This window comes from Sinocyclocheilus grahami, unplaced genomic scaffold (genome assembly GCF_001515645.1).
Source record: "Sinocyclocheilus grahami isolate Dianchi unplaced genomic scaffold, SAMN03320097.WGS_v1.1 scaffold39.1, whole genome shotgun sequence".
Classification (NCBI taxonomy): Eukaryota; Metazoa; Chordata; class Actinopteri; order Cypriniformes; family Cyprinidae; genus Sinocyclocheilus; species Sinocyclocheilus grahami.
In genome coordinates, this window is record NW_015505218.1 from 4,242,133 (window position 1) to 4,263,867 (window position 21,735).

Sequence of the window (21,735 nt, forward strand, 5' to 3'; positions counted from 1 at the left end):
TTCTAAAAATCTTCCCCCCCCCCCCCCCCCCCCCAAGGTTAGTGTGAATTTTAAAACAAGATTGGCCTATCACTTAAAAAAAACCTTTTATATTATTTAGTTAATAAGGTTGGCGTTGTATGGAGGTCACATGATCTGGAACACCTTTAATATCTACCATAGGGGTGATCTCTGTAGCCCCCTCGAGTAAGTCTTGATGCTGGAGCTTTGAGGTTGGGCCGCGATGACATCCAGTCTTCTTCTGCTAAAAGTGAAACGATTAAACAGGAAAAAAGGCAGAACTCATTTTTAACAGGTAAAACAAGCTTCATTTAAAATAACTGAGAGAAAAAATGGAATTTAACACAAGTAAATGTAGATGTTACAAAGGAGAGGAGCCTCTTTAAGTGGCTGAAATGCAATGCTATGACGATTCATCAGGGAACGGATATCCTACGGCCAAGTAATTCCATGTGACATTAGCCGTTTTTAATGCTTTTTTTGTTTTAAGCATTACAACATGATAAACTGAGCACCAGCTGATCATCTTACACATACATTTCAAAAATTAGTTTAGAGCTCCATTCCCGCATCCCATCTAGGGCTTTGCATGTTCGCCTCGGTACATTATCGTAGGTTTGAGAAATATACAATGTCACTTTGCCCTAATTATCAGTTACAAAAGGCAGAGCAGATGAGGCATGAACTCCTGGCTGATCTCACAGTATGACCCTGCTGTCATTTAAATACAGTATGTGTTGGGAGCCGGTGCTCCATTAGGTTCTCTGAGTGTGATCACTGGGCCATTGAGGAAACAATCAGCCTGCCTTCAGGGCAAAGAGCCTTAACCTGCATTGTTGCTAACTACCGTTTCACAGAGAAAGGAGGAAAAAACATTATACATCATGACAAAATCCCTTTTATTCCGGTATTCTGTGTAATGATCACTACCGCACAAACAGTCCTCCCTCACTCACATTATATTTAATAGGTTTTCCCCTTACATCCTCCTCACTGAGAAACTATCTCTGATCATTACAATCTTATGGAAGCCTGTCTCCACCTCTGAGAAAAAATACAACAGGTAATTCTGAGACACGTTAAAAAAAGAAATAAAGTCACATTGTGAGATATATAGTCACAGAAATAAATTCACAATTGTTAGATCAAATTGTCAAACAGTCATAATTGCAAGATATAGTCACACTGTGGGAAAAAGTCACATTTTGATATACTGTAAAAAGTTTATACAAATTTACAACAAATTTAGTCGCAATTGTGTGAAGTCACATTGCAACAAAAAGTCACAATAGTGAGAAATAAAGCCAAAATTGTGAGGTATAGTCACATTGTGAGAAATAGTTACATTTTGAGATATGAAGTCACAATTTCAAGATTTAACGGCACAATAAAGTCATATTATGAGAAATAAAGTCACATTGTTAGAAATAGTCACATTGCAGGGTATAAAGTCACACTGTGAGAAATAAAGTTGCAATTATAAGAAACAAAGGCAAGTCACATTTATTCATATAGCGCTTCAAACAACTGTCTCAAAGCAGCAAGAAAATAACAGTGTTGAAGTTTATCACTTATGCACCTAGAAGATAATAGTGTCATTATACAGCTCTGTTTAGTTCAATGTTGTTTCAGTTCAGTTTAATACAAGTGTCAATGTTGGAAACATAGTGTCATTATCCAGCTCAATTCAGTTCAAATTCTTATCCGATAGTGTTGTGCAATAACAGTGTAGTTAAATCAATAATATTACTGAATATTAATTGTCTTTTAAACCAAACAACTGTGAGAAACAAAGCTGCAACTGTGAGACTTAAAAACACGGTGTGCAATAGGAACTGACAAATATGACACAAAGTCACTATTGTGAGATACAGATTTGCAATTACCTTTTTTTTTTTTTTTTACTCTGAGGTAGAAATGGACTTCCATATGATCCTGACTGCCTGACGAGCAAAACCTTTCATAACACAATGAAATCTTGGTTTCAAGTCAAAAAGTGGCAAAATATCAAATCATTCCTGTTAACACTTTGACACTCCACTGCACAATTTGCCACAATGCAGATGAGCAGGTACGTATACAATGGGAAACTGGTATCAGTGAAAAACAGCAATCCATGCCAAGAACAGAGGGAATACTGCATCAAATGTAATCCAGAGAGGGCACATATTCAAAAGGCAAAGTAATGGCTGAAAGGCCATTCTGACTCTCTTGGTGGGCCTCAGCAACGCCTCCAGCTCTCTACTGGCTCTAGTCCATGATTTCAAGTGCATCTTAAAACCCAAGCCCTGAAGCAGACTAGTAAGGTAGGATGGCAGCTGCTGTGCCCTGGGACTCGGTGATTTAACAACTGGCAAATGCTGCTAGGTGTTTTTCCTTACTTTAAGCTCTGAAACATTTAACATATATGGAAAATGAATGAGGCAAAAAGGTTTCTCACTGGTGTGGGTAATGTGCCATGACTGAGTTTCAGTCTACCTGCTATGCGAACTACTGCTATGCAAAGAGGATGTTTCTCTTTGCGGTGCACCATTCAAAATGGTTGACCTAAAATCCTAATAGTTTTCTAGTAAGTTTGAGATGAAAGTCATGCTGTTTTAGAAGAACTGTAGATCAGATTCTTACCATAATTGTTGTAGGCTTCATCATTATTACCATGTCCATATTCATAATATTCTGAGACACTGTAGGAGTAAAACGAATTCTTAGGAGACATTTTGACAGATTCTTAGAGCCAAAGTTATGCATCAATTAGATCATGTTGTGACAAAAATGTCTTTTGAAAATAAATGTGTACCTTTTCGACTTGTTGCTGTAGTTGTCATCATAGCCCTCATAACTCTGGTCATCATATTCCCCGTCATAACCATCATCATATCCCTGAAATCATAGAAACACAAAATAATAATCACAGAGGGTGACGCTAAAGGACTGAATCTGTCTCAAAGCAGCACTCTAATTGTTTAGGGTTGAAAAATCAATGTTTAATTACACTGCAATGGGATTTCTCTAATAAATATACTCCCAGAGTGGAGGACTGGCACAGCTGAATCATGTCCAACAGAAAATTGATCAATGAGTGACAATTGTCTGATCTGGCATGTCTGAAGACAAGTGGATAATGCCTAGGTCGATCCAGTATTACAGACAAAAGAAACAATAAACAGATTAAAACTTCATCAGGAGATCCTACTGTACATTATTCGTGTCATCCATTCACTTTTTCTTATTCTTTTTTTTTTTTTTAAGCTTACATTGATATTGAAATGAATTATTCTATTCTACATACTGAATGTGCAGCACATATTTTTGATCTGATGGAAATCCAGCAGCACATAAGAATCTTTTGGTAAAAAGCATCTGAAAGGGACATCAAATAATAAACGTAAAAAGAACACAGAGGTGAATCACACAGAAGCTTCATATTTCATTCTATTTCATAATAGATTTTTATATATTTCATAAGACATTCTATTTTGCATAAACAAAATGGAGCACTTGTATGACTATTAAAATTTGTGTGTCTGTAAGATACACCCGAACATTCAGACTTTTTGGTCTGTAGAAGATATACAGCATCATAAAATGAAAATTAATCTCAAACAAAATCCTGTGCTAAATACACAATATTGTGGTGATGACACTATAATGCATTGATTAACACATCTAACTATTGGGTAAACTCTAAATAATTCTCATAACAACATAACATCTATGGTTTCCATTTTGTTGTTCAGACAGGCTAACTGAAAATGCTTCCCTTTTTTAGTAGGCCTAATCTGTCAGCTATTTTGACCCTGTCTATTCCCTTTACATTAAAATTCTGCACAACAGTCCAGTTTTATGAGTATGAAGAAGGATTAGACTAAATTAAAGTTACGGATTATGCCAGGGATTAAGTTGTTCAGGAGATCTAACACGCAAGTTTACTTTCTATTAGTTTTTCCTTGTGCTAATAGGGTCAGGGTTCTGTCCTCTCCCACTAATTGACCGGTTTGTTAACATGTCCTCTTGATAGAGTGCTATGCATATCTTAAGCAGCAGCGTATAGAAGAGGCAGCATGTTTTACTATTTAATGGCATATTTCAGAACATGTCAATCACTCTAATACCAACAGTGCTCTAAGGAAATACATTTGAGCAGAACAGTGAGTGACTGACCTACCCATTTAATAGGGTCATTTCATCAAGAGCGGAAGGAGTAGCTTTCATTTTTACACTCACAAAAATGAAGAGGTGTCCTTTTTGTCTGCTACGACATTTATGACATTATTTACTCACCCTCATGTAATTTGTTACCATATGACTATGATCTTTTCAGTGAATTGTTTGATTCAGAAAGAAAATTAGAAAAATTAAGTTTGAAAAGATATGAGGGTGAGTGAACTACAGACCTTAGTCAGGTTAGACGCTATATTAAATTTGGTGTGGATGAAAACTAGGCTCCGAGGAATAGATTTACAGTGTTTATAATGGCACGCACTGTATAATTTTCATCAAATCACAACTTTCAAAACAAAAACAGAGTTTTTGTCGGTATGTTGTTAAACAACAATAAAATTCAATGAATGCACTGGACAGCCCCATTTTCCTGACAGAAATTAAATATGGTGCTACTCTGACTAAAGTCTATTCCTTAAAGATATACATCAAAAAGTTAGAAGCAAGACATACTACAATAGCCACACATGAAAACACATTCAAACATCTATATGAAATTGCAAAAACTACTTTGTACTTTAGTATACAGAGGTCTTGCAAACACTGTGTGGATATTACTTAGTTTAATAACAAAGTGCTATTTAAAAGGTCCTTGTGTCTGACCTTTTTGACTTTAACATGCACTTACAAGCAGCTGTGCATAATTCGAGCAAGCTCTAGTTAATGGTGTTTGATCGTTACATTTCAACACTCGTTTGAAAGAGCAATTAACTCTGGTCCTATTGAGCAAGCTAACAGGAAATAAATCAAGTGGTAGAGAGCACTGCAAGAGTAATTAATACAGCAGACAGCCAAAGGTCTTCAATACTCTGCTTCATTATCAATTGACAACCACCAACACCTCTTGACAGAGACTGATCTCTGTGTGGGACGGCAACTGAATATGATTCCTCACTGGAGAGCAGCAAAGGGAAATGAAGGGTTGAAAATGCTTTTTGTCTGTGGCTCCGTCTGCTTATTGAATGAGGGCTCTTTGTCTACCACTTGTTTCTCAACCAATTTTTCAGGGCTAATATTTTCAGTTTGAAGTATGAGCCAACATGGGCAATAGGCCAGACAGGATGGAGCAAAAAATATATATGAAATATACTGACATCCAACAGGCCATATATCTATTTAATGGTCCGTTCTGATTGTTGCAAACTTCAAAGGAGGCATAATTCTTTCAAACATAATCAAAATGGGATTTCATTTCACATCAATTTTATATTAAAGGGAAACTGCATTTCATATCATGGTGATTAGTGACTAATAGCTTTAGATGAATTAAGTATTATGTTTAGTTAACCACAGATTTTTGGAAAGAGGAGAATGAAGGTGGAAAAACCAGTCTACTGACTCAACTGGAGTTTTGATTTTAACTCTTGTCATTGGTGTTTGTGTTTGCACCAAAAATTCACTTGTCGAAACCAGTTGGCCAACCTTTAGGAAATACATGACAACAATTAAGTAGTACTGTATATTAAATAAATTAGAATCATGAGTTTAATTGGAATTTAGTCATCCTGGTATGGGACATTCTTTGTAAAATAACTATTATATTAATATATGTTAAACTTAACAGCATTTAATTATTGTGATTTGTTGTTTTTTTAAACTGTACTCTGAGCTTCTCTTTACATTTTCATGCAAATGTATCGATTACAATGCGTTGCTCTGCATGTAGAGAAATCATCACATATTCAGGACAAATTTACACAGTCTGTATAGGCAAACAATATCTCAAATAATTTAATCAAGCAAATTGTTGTCTATGGCCAGGAGTCGGGTTTTAATTTCTTATATTATTTTTCCCCCAAAGAATTCAAATATCTTACCACTTACCAACAAATTGATGTCATATATGATAACAGCTCACTGGAAATCTTTAAGGCACCTTCCACCAACCCAAGAAAAACCACATGAATATTTATAGAACTAAAATAACAGTTTAGATTATCCTGAAAGCACTGGCTTTGCCTGAAAGCACAGTTGTTTGCCAGAGCTAAGAAAGTGGCAGCAGAAATGTGGTAAACTAGGACTGTTTATTGCCAAAGATCTCACTGTAGAAATATAGGAGCACATATTACTTGTTACATAAACTTTTACATTCACCCAAATACAAGAACTAATTCAGCAAGCTGATGACAGACAAGTAGGCTATCACTTCTAACCTTCAGAAGCCGCAATTCCTGCAACGGAGCAATCTACTGCGCATTTGCAAATCATGTTGCAATAAAGGCGTTATTTCATGCACGACAAGGAGCTGTGATAGCCGTAGCCAGTGTTCTCTGATTCAGTAATCACTGACCAGTAAATATACTGTAGGTCATAGAAAGCATAAGGGCTGATATTTGCGTGTACTGTAAACAACAATTTAACCGGTAATGACATGCAGCTCATCCCCCTTGATATTTTCACAGTAAAAGCACAAGTGCTTCTTTTCCCAGTTTTTTAACTGCCTTCTCATGGGCAGCTCTCAGACATGAAATAATATGTTGAGCCTCTAAGCATTCCACATGCTTCTTTTCAACAGGAAATTATTAAACTTCTTCTCGAGGTGTATGTCGTACATCTGTTTTATTAAACGAGGGAGTTCTGCATGAAGAATTCCATTTCAATAATTAGTTCACCTCAGAAATGTCAAGTCAGCGGTGTAAGCGAGCCCATTGTTAAAAAAACAATTACAGCCGTGGTGAGATCCTTGCTTTGAAATAGTGCGAGTGAAGCCTTTTCGCAACATTCTATTCTGCACCATGAATCGGCTTTTGCCATGTGAAGTGGTGTGTGATTGTGTGCGTAAGAGGTTTACTGTGATACTATCCGAGACACTCAAGGGCTTCTTTCACAGTGATTGACCCTTTTCATTTATTTATCCACAGTGAGCTTGTTTTGACCTTAGAAGGCATTCTACATGCTTTTTTTTAATTAGTTTTCAAAGTTACATTAAAACAGTACATTATACAAGAAAAAAGAAAACTGTGAGGGGGTTAAACGGTCAGTTCACCCCAAAATAAAAATCCTACCATCAGTTACTCACCCTCACATATAAACATTTACAAATGCACATACAGTACATAGAGCACATCAAATATAGTAAATGGAAAAACAAACATGCTTGACTGACGCTGTTTAAAGCGTTAAAGTTTAGCAGGAATGTACTTTCAATGGTGGAATGTAAATTTCTCAGGTTTCATTAAAAATATTTTAGTTTGTGATTCAAAAATGAACGAAAGTCTCTTGAGTTTAAGGATAAGAGGGTGAGTAAATTACTAGTGTTACCAAACAGAATTGGAAAAATAATTATTGTTCTCAAATTGGTCATTGGCCATTGGTCAAGACAAACAGATAGCTCTGCCCTAAACCACTAAATCCATTGGTTGAGACACTGTTGTAATGCTGGACTGGTCAGGATAATCAATCAATAATCAAATAATAAAACAAAGGTTTGATAGCACCACAGAGCGTCAATGTTTACACTTTTCAGCATACTCAACCTACAAATGACTTACAAGCACTCTGCATGTTAAGCTGGTATAGGAAAAAGTATTTTAACATCAAACAATGGCCAACAGACAAGAAAAATTGGATAATTAACAATCAACCTATCAGCTTTGAACATATTATTTTGAAATGTTACAGCACAGATATCCGTCTAGTATTCTACTAAGCCACATTCCGAGATCTGTTTATTTTGTGGGAAGAAAAGGGGCGTCAGTTCATAGAGGAGTGTCTGACCGGTTTGTAGAAGAATGAAGAGCCCTCTGAGAAAGCACTTGTGATCTTTGAGTAAAGCTGTTGTGCTGAGAGGGAGAGGAGGAGGCAGTCTGGCACGGCTCGGCGGATATACATAAGAGCTGTGATTAACTGGATTCAAATCCTCACCAACAAAAAGAGCAGAACGCTGCCACACAACAGTGGATATTCATGTGTCTTTCATTTTATACATCTTAAACCTGGATGACAGTTTATATAAAAGCAGACAGAAAATGTATCATAGTAAAAAAACAGGCTACACACTCACACACACACACACACACACAAACTGATATCAGTAATATATTGTATTTTTTAAACTGCACTTCATATTTGAAACAGGTTAGCTTAATGTATAAGAATTTTGTATAATAAGCAAGCAATAATTGACGATGGGCCATTGAATTATTAAAAAATAATGCACACCCGAGGAGTTAATTATTCTGCTTATACTATGGCTACCACACCTCAAGACGCTTGAAACGCTGATTGAAATGTAAAGCTGTTGTGCTGAGAGGGAGAGGAGGAGGCAGTCTGGCACGGCTCGGCTGATATACATAAGAGCTGTGATTAACTGGATTCAAATCCTCACCAACAAAAAGAGCAGAACGCTGCCACACAACAGTGGATATTCATGTGTCTTTCATTTTATACATCTTAAACCTGGATGACAGTTTATATAAAAGCAGACAGAAAATTTATCATAGTAAAAAAACAGGCTACACACTCACACACACACACACACACAAACTGATATCAGTAATTTATTGTATTTTTTAAACTGCACTTCATATTTGAAACAGGTTAGCTTAATGTATAAGAATTTTGTATAATAAGCAAGCAATAATTGACGATGGGCCATTGAATTATTAGAAAATAATGCACACCCGAGGAGTTAATTATTCTGCTTATACTATGGCTACCACACCTCAAGACGCTTGAAACGCTGATTGAAACGCTCTTGAGTGTAGGATTAATTTCTTACGCATCTCAACCCACGCTTTCATAGCTAATTCCAAAACGTAATTTTAGACCTAGTAATGGAGACTTGAGCCATCGATTGCAGACTAATGCAGTTAATAATGAACCTATTAGAAAGAGAGAGAGAGAGATACTAAGTGTGTGTGAATTACCTGAGTCTGTGGGTCTCTCAACAGAGTTCGTCAGCAGCAAGAACAGCGCCGTTATTACCTTGCTAGTTGCTGAACTATTTTACTGATAAAATCGTCAGAACAGCGTTGACGATGGGCCATTGAATTATTAGAAAATAATGCACACCCGAGGAGTTAATTATTCTGCTTATACTATGGCTACCACACCTCAAGACGCTTGAAACGCTGATTGAAACGCTCTTGAGTGTAGGATTAATTTCTTACGCATCTCAACCCACGCTTTCATAGCTAATTCCAAAACGTAATTTTAGACCTAGTAATGGAGACTTGAGCCATCGATTGCAGACTAATGCAGTTAATAATGAACCTATTAGAAAGAGAGAGAGAGAGATACTAAGTGTGTGTGAATTACCTGAGTCTGTGGGTCTCTCAACAGTGTTCGTCAGCAGCAAGAACCGCACCGTTATTACCTTGCTAGTTGCTGAACTATTTTACTGATAAAATCGTCAGAACAGCACTGACAACACGTTTCTGTGCTGGTGTGTGTCTGTACTGTATATGTGTGTGTTTGTAAGGGAGAGCGAGCAGGAGAAATAGAGTATGTGCTTTCTGCACATAATAAAACATTATTTTGTGGCAAAAACATGGAAATTATTTGTTGTTTTTATCCTATTGTTTACTATATTTAATAGCTTGGTCAGTGTCGTCGGCTGTAAGGACCTTTGAAATAACTCAAATCATTTGGCAAAGTGATATGAACATGTAATGCAGTCAAGACCTGCCTGGAACTACTTTAGCCGTGATGTGTTTCCCTGAAAATAATTGCAAACCTTAGATCGTTCGTCAGCCCATCAGATTAGAGAATTCAAAAACCCCATAGTATAATGTATAAGAATTAATTATCTTAGGCACTTCAGTAAAAGTTTTAATTTGACTATAGTATATCAGCATCAAACCTTCACATGATTGTTTGATATTACTGTAATATAACCTTTTGCTGTTATGTTAATCACACAAATGTAATATGATTCAGAAAGATATTGAATCTTTGAAATTATTCTCACCAAAGAAATATGAATAAGTAATACAAGCTACAGTTTTCAGATTCAGATCACTCTGTGTGTAATATATAATATATATATAAAAAAGATATACCTGACATGTACAATATATACTTATATATACACTTATATATTTCCACAAATATACACTCTAAAAAATGCTGGGTTGTTTCAACCCAATGTTGGGTCAAATATGGACTAACCCAACTGTTGGGTTAAAAAGCTCATTTAAAAATGTAACCAAAATTTAACCCAACAGTTGGGTTAGTCCATATTTGACCCAACATTGGGTTGAAACAACCCAGCATTTTTTAGAGTGTATATACACATTCTGTAATTCTCAACGTCTAGGAATAATCCCGAGGTTTAGGATTGGCAAGGTTAGATTTTGAAAGGTAAATTACAATATGTTCCTATAGTGAACTGCTCACTTCTTAGTCCTCTTACCTCCACCTGCCTATCGCAGATCCAATTACTCACAGAAATATGTCCATGTTTTCCATGTCTCCCATAATACAGAGGCTCTCCAGTAAAACTCAATTCACATTGGTAATGAGTATGTACTCTAACATTTCCCCATGCAGACAGACCAATCTGCCACAGAGCTGCACATAAAGGGTTTTTGCATTAGGCAAAAGCTCAGAGGGAAACGAATCCATGAGATATTGCTTTTTTCATTAAGTTGGAGTTTAATCAATTTAATCAAAATAGGTTGGGTCTGTGTAGATTTAGTTTAATGTATAAAATAATTCATATGTAATTTACATTGTATTTATTATCTTAGGCACTTCAGTAAAAGTGTAAATTTGATATCAGCACCAAACCTTCCAAAGGCTTGATGCAGTGGCAGCACTATGCAAAATTAGTGCAGCACAACTCCAGTGTTTACAGGTGAAAAATTAGCATTTTTTTGTTAAGTCATTTGCTGCAGTGCTATAATAGTGGGTTGCTGTGTTTTCATCACCGACAGCCTATTAAAGCCCTGTGAACCATAATGCCAGTGACTCAATAAGGTGAGACAGCAGAGTTTTTAAAGATGTTGCAATATTCACTGCCTCAGCTCTTTTCTTTCATAGCACTGCTCTGGTTACACACTGTAACAGTGGCAGTGAAGCATGGCATCAAAAAGCAGTCTGTAGAACGCAGGGGCGCGGGAAGATGTTTTCGGTTGGGGGTGCTGTGTGTGTCCGTGTTGGGTGAAAGGGGGGCAGCGAGGGGAGGGGGGGGGCACCTCATTTGACAACTCCACAAAGCACTACAAGTGCGTCGATATGAACACTCGTTTAAGTGGCATTGGAAATTTGACTGCATATCACATTTTTGAAATTATCGATAGTAACTGATCAATCTCGGGGGTTGGGCTAGGTCCGCTAGGCTTACTTGTCTCCGTCCTCGTGCTGGAGTTGGAGCTGGTTCACTTACGTCGGTGCTCGTGCTGGGGCTGGTGTTGGATGCCTATTTTGGAAAGTTTTTGCTGGGATGGGCATTTTAAAAATAATCTGAAATTCGCTTTTGTGCCATTATCTCCTTGTATTAAAGTTCATCTTGTTCGCATTCTGTATAGTTCATGTCTGATACCACGCGCCAGCGTCACGTGTTCATGAGGATTAGGCTAATCATCCCATACAGAAAACATCACAGGTAAAATGAATCATGTTTATAAAGATAAGCATGGGTTTGTTATAGCCCACTTACAATTTACATTTCAGAGATCATTACATATAAATTATTAAATGCTAAAACTGAATAAATTTAAATGAACAAACTTGCCGTTGCATTTGCAACCATGTGAAAACAGGGGGTGCTGCAGCCCCCTCAGCACCCCTACTTCCCACGTCCCTGGTAGAACACATTGTTTCATTCAGTCCGATGAGAGACAGCTTTATTTTGATCTACGGTTTCACTCCCTTGTGCTGCTATTGTTTTTTAGGATGATTCTGTGGAATCAAGGGGTGAAGCTGTCTGTTTCTGAAGTAATTTTCAACCTGATTACTGTTGCAGCATGGCAGATGGAGTAGCCAGCACTGGTGAATGGCAGATGTTTCAGTCTGTCTAGATCTACATTTCGTCCATCCAAATCCAAAGATCCAACAGAGATCTTTGGATTTGGCGTGATGAGACTAATGGCCTCATCAGTGTTGTTTTTGCCATGCTGATTTGTGGTAATGACTTCTCAGGGCACATCAAGGGGAAAATATGCTTTATAGCTTTATCTGTCAGGAACGGTAAACAGAAAGATCACATTTTGAATCTATTATTACTACTTGAGGTAATGCAAGGCTGCGTTTACACTGGCACAAAAAAATCCAATCTTTCGCTCACATCTGACACAGGGGTGCCCAACCCTGCTCCTGGCGATTGACTGTCCTGCAAAGTTCAGCTTCAACCCTAATCAAACACACCTGAAGCAACTAATTAGGGTCTTCAGGATCACTTAAAAATTAAATGCAGGTGTCTTTGATTAGAGTTGGAGCTAAACTTTGCAGGACAGTCAATCGCCAGGAGCAGGGTTGGGCACCCCTGCTGTAAACACAGATATCGGATACCAGTCGTGTCTAAAGTGAATGTAAACAGACGTGCCAAAAAATCGATTATGGTCAAAAGATCGGATCTGTGCATTAAGACTTGCAGTGTAAATGCAGCCCAATTTGTAGCTGTTTTGGGAGAATCCTAGAGGGATCTTCAGAGGCTCAAGCAAGCTAGAACAAGTGCAGTGTGAAATTTATTAAATAAATATTAAAGATTAACATTGTAATTGTAACAAGTGTAAATAATGTATGACGGTATATATAAGTTATGCTTTTGATGCGAACAATTAAAGCTTCACCTGCTAACCTGATTAGTAACACTGAGCCTCAGGGCACTTTCATGATCCAACAGTGCACAGATGTTTGGGAGTGAAAATTGGGCCTTTAACAGTTAGAGTTAAAGCAGTTAGTGTAAACTTGGCTGACTTCTGTTTCATCAGAAACACAGAATAAATTATTATTATTATTATTGTTGTTGTATGATATAGGTGTAGAATACGCGGGGGATGTGTCCCCTCCCCCCCCACCGACTTTTAATAACAGGTAAATTCATCCCCTGCACTTTTTTCGGGCGAAGTGTGAAGTGTGTTCACATAGAGGTTTTCAAAGGCCAATGAGAATAAATCTACACTTAAATTCAAAGAGACAAGATAGTCTGTGCATGACCTGATGTTTTATTCATATCAAGAATGAGGCGATGTGAACATCATAAAGCCCTCAACACTTTCACGCAGTGTATGTTTCATTCATACTTGAACCGGAGGTCGCTCTCGCGCAGAAAGTCCAAGACTGACTCATAGAAGTAATAACTTATGATGTGCCAGGTAATCCCTAAATACTCTTTGCTAATATGGACAAAAGCATATATTATATCAGTATTGTGAAGTATTTCCAGCTGAAACAGGGTTTTATTTTTGCGCTCCTCCTCTCCATCTCTCAATCATAGCAAACTAATGGTTAGAGGGTGTGGTTAAGAATATTCTGCCCAAGCCGTCAAACTGACGTCAGCAGAGAAGGAATGCCATTCCAGAGCTGAAGCAAATGATCAGATTTTGATTAAAGATTACCAAAACAAATGGATTAACTTGCATGGATTATGTGCGCTAACAAAATAAATATTGTACATTTTGATTTCATGCAGTCTTTAAGCTGAATAAAAAGTCCAAAAGAAACGTTTGGATTGATGTAACGTGAAGACATTAAACACACAATTGCGACAATATATGTTTTATGTGTGTTTTTTTAAGTAATCTCCTGGTAATAAATAAAGTATATGAATAATGCAGTGCTAATGGACAATTCCTTTAAGGTTTCTATGATTGGGCTGGTGTGGTGAAGCTACTGTACCGGGTGGATGCTGTGGAGGTCAGACGTAAGCCTCGCCCTCGTGCGGTTCTTCCTCGGCTGGGCTCATCTGAGCCATTTAAGTAGGAGAGCTCACGAAGTTGCTCCTGCCTGATCTCATCATTGTAATCCTATGGAAAGAAACAGCAAACTTGACATAAAAATACATGTATAAACCAACATGAAGGTGTTGTATATGCATCTCATTTGACATGCTTTTACATAAAGAAACTACCCAGTTGGATGCACATCTTGCTGAAAACAGCGTCAAAGAAACAGAGTATTAAATGCATTGCCAAACCACCAGAACGTTGGCAGGAAATGTTAAATATACTACAGAAAGTTTTCCTGACTTCAAACTAAAATAAGGATAAAAAGAAACCTGTTTTAGCTTGTTTTTTCAGATGTAGAGGACAAGAAACAGTTTTGCATACATACTGACAAAAAGGCACCATATGACATGCACTCCAACACACACTGAAAATATGGTGTAGAATGAGGGAACGCGATGCACACATATCTTTCATTCAGAGTAAGAGAAATGATAAGAGGCAGGAGAAAAATAGAGCGCTGGCTTATTAACTTTGTTTGACATCAGCTATCAGTGCATTGTTGTGAAAGAATAATTCCACTTTCTGCATTTATAAAGTACCTCTCTCATTTGATTGAACATGACAGGGCCCTGAATCACAAGGACGATTACAGAGTGGATAGCGCTTATTTTATTATCATGTCACTGCCACAGGCAGATAAACTGAGCCTCATTTCCACCAGCCACTTATTCCCTTCCTGTTTGGCACAACAGCTGGGTACAGGCAAATATCAGACATGGCAGCTAGAAGAGAGTGGCCTTTCCACCAAGATATGTCCAGCGATCAACAAAAATTGCATTTCTGAGGTTTAGAGCTGCTTTTGTGTCCACTAAATGGAGGCTTGTCCATTATTAAATAAAATGTAAATATACCAAATAAAGAGTATAACTTTCCTTCAAAAAATAACTAAAACATTAAATATCTATCATCTACAGTGCTAATTTGTGAAACATTTGGAAATATGACAAATGAGGGGTGATCATTTCACAGTCCTCTGAAGATACTCTTAGAAACTACAGAGACTATCAGAGACTACAGAGACATTGGAATTTTGATAGCTTCTGTACCATGTTGGTAAGGTGAGGTTAAGTGCTTGGATCAGCACTCTAGGTTTTCCCTGTTGCCAGGGCAGCCCATGTCGCAGCCTCAACAATCTGACTGCATTCCTTGCCTTGAGAAATGAGGGTAACACGTGGACAGACAGAAATGTATTTTATACTGATCAGATGTAATGAGCATTCTGATGGACTCATTATATAGAGTGTCTCGTGGTAAAGCTAATTATGTTCTGAATCAGATTTAATAACAGCGGTAATGCATTGATTTAGGATATAAACAGGGAGTCTTAGAAACATCAGACCAAATTATGTCCAGCCAGCCAGTCAGGCTGAAAAAATAAAATAAATAAATAATAGAAAAAACTTCTTGTTTTTTTTCTTTTCAGTCTCCGTATGAGTACATCCTCTCTGTATTATTGGTACATGTAAGACTTCTTCCTGCAAAATCTAGCCAGTTACCTTCTTAATGAGACTTCAGTCAATAGATGTACAGTACTGCCGCTGAGAAGACCTACTTCACACCTACTGAAGATGCTGGGTTTTGCATGAATCACTCTTTGCCTGTGGCAATGTGTATTCGTATTCACATTATAGGCTTTCTGTAGGTTTTATCAACAGAGGTTTAGGCCTATCAGTAGTCCAGGTTGTAAAGTCGTTTTGTTTGTTTTTTTTAAAAGATGTTAATGTTCTATGTTAAACACTGCTAAACTGGAATTACAAAATTAATTCAATGGAACTTCACAATTCATAGTGCAATTTAATCCAGAGCTAAAGATAATCTGCATGCAGCTTTCTTTTTTTTGACAATGATATCTTTACAGCTTAAGCAACATCATTGTCTCTATGGTCTATTGTCTTTAAAAGACACTCCTTTTATTCTGGAAGCATGCATTAAACTGACTAAATATGATAGTAAAGACATTTATAATGTTACAAAAGATTTCTATTTCCAATCAATGCTGTTCTTTTAAACTTTACCTCAAAGAATCCTGAAAAACAGTATCATGGTTTACACAAATATATTAAGGACAACATGTCTGAAAAATTGATAATGAGAAGAACTTTTTCTTAAGCAGCAAATCAGCATATTGAAATGATTTCTGAAGGATCGTGTGACACTGAAGACTGGAGTAATGATGCTGAAAATTCAGCTTTGCCAACTCAGGAATAAATTAAAAATATATATTCAGTTATTCTGAATAGTAAAAATGTTCACAATATTACATTTTTACTGTATTTTTAATGAAATAAATGCAGCCTTGGTTGTTATGAGAGATTTCTTTCAAAAACATTAAAAATATCTTACCAACAGTAATGTATGTGTTTGCTGGGCATTATTTGACTCATTAATCTTTGACTCTTCTCTGTCCATCCTTCTTCACATTTCTTCACTCACCAAGTCTGCCTTCTTTCACCTCCGTACTATCGCTCGTTTACGTCCCTTCTTAATTTTCAACGATGCTGAGAGAGACACTGGTTCATGCCTTCATTACTTCTTGACTCAACTAATGTAATTCTCCTTTCTACGGTCTACCAAACACAACAATATATAAGCTCCAATATATTCAGAATTCTGCAGCTAGGGTTCTCACTTTTTCAAAGAAATCTTCTCACATTACTCCCATCCTACACAGACTTAATTGGCTACCAGTTCGTTTTCGTATTCAATACAAGATACTCCTCATCACTTTCAAAGCACTTCATAGTCTTGCCCCCCTGTATATTTCCGATCTCATTCATACGTACTTCCCAGTTTGCACACTAAGATCTTCTGATACTGATACAATACACTAGAATGTCATGTGTGACGTAGCATTTAGGTTTGTTTTCACTGGAATTAAGGGACCTAGCAAAATCCTTGAATTAGAAAGGGGCCATGTAGTGAATGCCATGTCTCTATAAAACAAATGCTATGAAATATTCACATGGCTGCCTAGATATTATTAACATTTCAAAGTGCACTTGAGATGTCAGCACACTCCTTTAATCCTGACAGGAATCAAGCTTTCTGACAAAGATAAACGAGTAGACCACTATAAACACATTCAAAGATGGAAAAATGTCAAGACATTATCTCCAAACCCTAATGAGCTGCCTAGCTGCATACTGCCTACATAGGAAGCTGCTTTTATGGCAGCATCCTAACAGAAATGGATACCCACACATTGCTGTCTTAGAATTTGGCTAAAAAAGGAGGCATCATAATATGTCAGGAGCGTGTCTATGACATCTTAAAATACCTACTACAGATATAGATTAGAAACAGAGTTATTGAGATTGAAAATTAATCTGCTTGGTATTCTGATGTGGGCATAAGGAGAAAACATGGAACAACACTGACAGCAAAACATATGGAGGATGTGACCAGATCAGTGCTGTGGATGATGCAAAGATGTGGTCCAAGAGGCTAAGAGCCTGCCTAAAGCCCAGGGCGGGAGAGCTGAATGCAGGGAATCTCTCCTAGAAGGCTTCCTCCCTGAGGCCAACAACTAATACTGCTTATATTGTATTTGATTTGACCCTTGATGTAACTAAATGATGCACATTTTAGGTTACCTGAGAAAACATTTTAACAGTGCTGTGTTACTTACCAAGAAATTCTATTAAAAATCATTCAAATAAATCTCACACGGAACAGTTCAATTCTTTATAATAATATAATATAATATACAAATATTTTCAAAACAATGTGAATTCTTTTACAGTTATCTAAAACATCCCATGTAGTAGACTTTGCACACTACTACACCTGTGTGCGACTGTAAATGTTCTGCATTCACGAACCGCATTCATTGCTTCTATAGCACATCCAACTCTATAGCATTTTGCCCGAGCATTGCATTTATTTCGCATTTACTAGAATTCAATCAGATGGCTTTCCCAACTCATTTTTGCATCTGTCCTGTTAGCGGCATAGAGGGAAACTCACGGCACAGCTTAGAGGGAACATTGATCTGGACTATTTACAGAGATATTCATTTGCCACATTAATTACCTGTGAGAGCTCCAAGACCCGCTTTTTCTAACATTACAAGTAGGCTTGTGTGTGTACATTACTGTTTAAAGTTTTGGGGTTGGTACATTTTTTAAATGTTTGTAAAAGTCTCTAAGGCTCACTAAGGCTGCATTTTTTAAAAATAAAAAACAAAACAGTAATACGGTGAGATGTTATTTCAATTTAAAATCTGTTTTCTATTTTAATATGTTAAATGTAATTTATTGCTGTGAATTTTCAGCAACCATTACTCCAGGCTTCAGTGTCACATAAGCCTTCAGAAATCATTCTGATATACTGATTTGGTGCTCAGTAAATAAATAAATCTAATTTATTTATTATTAAATCTAATTATTGTCAATGTTAAATAGTTGTGCCGCTTACATATTTATTAGTTTATTTATTTATGTGCATACCATTACACAGTGAACAGCATTCATTTGAAATCTCTTGTATCAAAGTATTATTATTATTTTAAATCTTACTGACTTTTGAACTGTACATAGTCAAAAGCTGAAGAACTTGTCATTTGTTTTTTTAAAGAAAATTCATAACCTAGGGTGAAATTAATTTGGATTTGCAAAATACATTATGAGAAACCAGCAGCATTCTCTCAGTTTCTAGCCAATTCCAACATATTAAACATCCAATTTTTTAAGGCTGATCTCCAATGTATATATTTAATCATATGCATAACTCTATAATCTGTTTTTTCTATGCAATAAACATGAACAAGTTTATGCATGCAGGAGAGCACTAGAGTTCAGTATTGGTTGGTGCACTCATCTCATCTTGGCTTCCAGCTCACCATCCCTCTTAAGGAATCCGACTATATGAACTTACTGGAACAAGGAATTTCTTAATCTCCTCCAGGGCATGGCTCATGCGGGAATAGGCTTCTCCAGGTGGTGCGAAAACTTCAATTAAAACATGAAGATCGTTGCTCAAATGGGCATATTTTGCCTCTCCACTTTTCCTCAGCTCTTCCTCCTAGAGATGGAAAATAGTCAGGACTTCTGTGTGAAGAATTAATCATATCATTAATGAATTAAATAAACAGTACTTTTTTCCCCTCAAACCAAACCATGCATATTTTGAACTGAGAGTGAACTGGAAAGGCATTAAAGGGATAGATCATTTACTCACCCTCATGTGGGACATTTTTCAAATGATCTTTTTATCCCATGCACATAGAAAGGAAAGTCATACAGGTGACAGAATAATAATTTTTAGGTGAACTATCCCTTTAAGAAAGAAAGTCTGTTTGAAGTGATGTTCTTTGGATGTATTTTGACAAAAAGGTCATAAATATGACTTTTTTAACTCACATTTTATAATAATTCTCATAACGGTATGGGAAAATTGTGAACAATGGAACCTATCAACACCCTTACTCTGTAACAGATAATGGGTTCGCAGATACTGCAAATCATCATGCTTAAATCTGCCCAAGGGCTTTTGTCAGAAATAAACTGACACTGTCACCTTTCTGATTAAATCCTGCCATCAGAAGAGCAGAAAAGGGTGATATTTCACAGAAGAATTAAGTGTTTCAATTCTCTCTGATTGCTAAAGGTGTTGTGGCTCTTCAAAAAACATAAAACTTCAAAAAGCTTGTAATTAAGGTAGCCAACATTTCTGTCTAATGCTGATTACTATTTGACTGTGGCTTCTTCTTAAAGACAGGAGGACTTTGATGTAGGGGCCATCTGATCACTGATGCGGGCCCTTGTAGCCCCTTCAGCTTTAATAAACACTTACCGATGCCATCTCTCTATCATTTCAAAGTGACCCAAGCACTTTTTCCATCATGCTTTGCATGGACGAAAGGTCAGGAGACACTTAAGCTTTCCTGAGAGGCGTAATTATATTTTGTGGGGCTCCGTATACAGGCACCGATGAATTGTGAAAGGTGAGATGGTTCAGACGGTGATTTTGAGAGTAGACACAAATATATGCGTGTAGGTGTGGATGCTGTGGGTGTTTCCAGATTTTTGAGGGGAGCAGGGAGTGCTTTTGGGGAAGTTGTGGGCTAATGGTTAGAGAGTCGGAATCGTAACCCAAAGGTTGCGGGTTCGAGTCTCGTACCGGCAGGGATTGTAGGTGGGGGGAGTGAATGTACAGCGCTCTCTCCCACCTTCAATACCATGACTGAGGTGCCCTTGAGCAAGGCACCGAACCTCCAACTGCTCCCCGGGTGAGCAAAAAAATGGCTGCCCACTGCTCCGGGTGTGTGTTCACGGTGTGTGTGTGTTCACTGCTGTGTGTGTGCACTTTGGATGGGATAAAAGCAGAGCACTAATTCCGAGTATGGGTCACCATACTTGGCCACATGTCATGTCACTTTCACTTTCAGATTAACTTAAAAATGGACAGACAAAAGGGGAAGCAGGAGGCAGTGAAAAGTCTGCCACCTCATTTTTACATTTGTTCTGTTTCAAGCCTGAAAGCTTTAACTTTCCTTTCATGTCAATCCATGAAGAAAATGTTCTGTTGTTTCAAAAGGTAGGTCTGTCTCCCAGGATGCATTTCAAAAGGCACTCAAGCATGTCTAAGCACAGCAGAATCCTCTTCAAATGTGACAAAATGAAGGGTTCCTCATATTTATTCCCAGTAAAGTACAAATAGTGAATCTGACACTTATAAGCCTGACAGTTATCCAGTGCCCCTATGGAGTTAAAGAGCTCAGTTTGGAAACATTCAAACAAAAGCTTATAGAGCTAAATAAAATCTACTCCTGAAACTCATGGAAACAGGGTCATAATAAACACTGGATTTTATTTTACTTCCATAAAAATTAAGAATGTGAGTTAAATATTTCTGCTATAACATTCCTAGTCTATCCCCTAGATTGAGATTTGTGCTACACCAATTGCCATTGTGGTGAATGTAATATCCTGACATACCATTTTTTGATTCAGTCAATTTGCTGCCCTCAGACATAAGCTGTTCATTTACTTGCCTAGGGAATCATTCTAAATGCAATATTCCTTGCTTTGCAGATACTTGGATGTAGACAGTGTTATATGAAGACCTCAGTAGGACTTTCAGATACTGCACAGACAAGTCTATAAAGATGCACGGCTGACTCTTAATTTCATATGTATAACAAACCTGTACCAGCTCAAGGTGACTCTTTATAATGGAATATGTTTGCATTAATGATTGCCTTTGGGATTTAAACCAATCCAACAGGCTCTTGTTTGAGTTCTGCCATAAATTTAAATAGATTTCAGACTACGATTCTTCTGCATGGTTAAAACAGTGTGAAATTCTATAGTGAAAAGTGTGTTTATAAAACTTAAAGAACATTTTGCTTGTAGAAACGCCCCACATGGCTATTTGGAATAAAACAATGCATATTCCTGTCTCATTTGCTTCTTTTGGACACCTTTTTAGCGTGTAACAATGTATGACTATAAAACAATAACAAAACATTGGTCTTGTTTGGTTCTGTGAAATGATTGCAATGAAGACAGATTTTTGTCAAAACAATATCCGTAATTTGTTTAAATTAAAGTCTGAGGGGGAATTCATTAAGAAAAGATTATAGCCCTAAAAGCATATTTTATTTGCATGCCATCTGCAT

The 21,735-nt window shown here is 37.1% G+C and overlaps 1 protein-coding gene across 1 annotated transcript in view; it reads right to left on the minus strand.

Annotated features, from left to right (window-relative positions):
• Positions 1-13,970: 13,970 nt before the first annotated feature.
• The window catches only part of LOC107582007 (KH domain-containing, RNA-binding, signal transduction-associated protein 2-like), a 29,275-nt gene continuing 21,510 nt past the window's right edge, over positions 13,971-21,735 (minus strand). Inside the window, exons 5-6 of the mRNA XM_016267697.1 lie at positions 18,990-19,136; positions 13,971-14,132 (exon numbers count right to left, since the gene is read on the minus strand). Of these exons, the coding sequence (XP_016123183.1) occupies positions 13,971-14,132; positions 18,990-19,136 (309 nt within the window). The remainder of the gene's footprint in view (positions 14,133-18,989; positions 19,137-21,735) is intronic.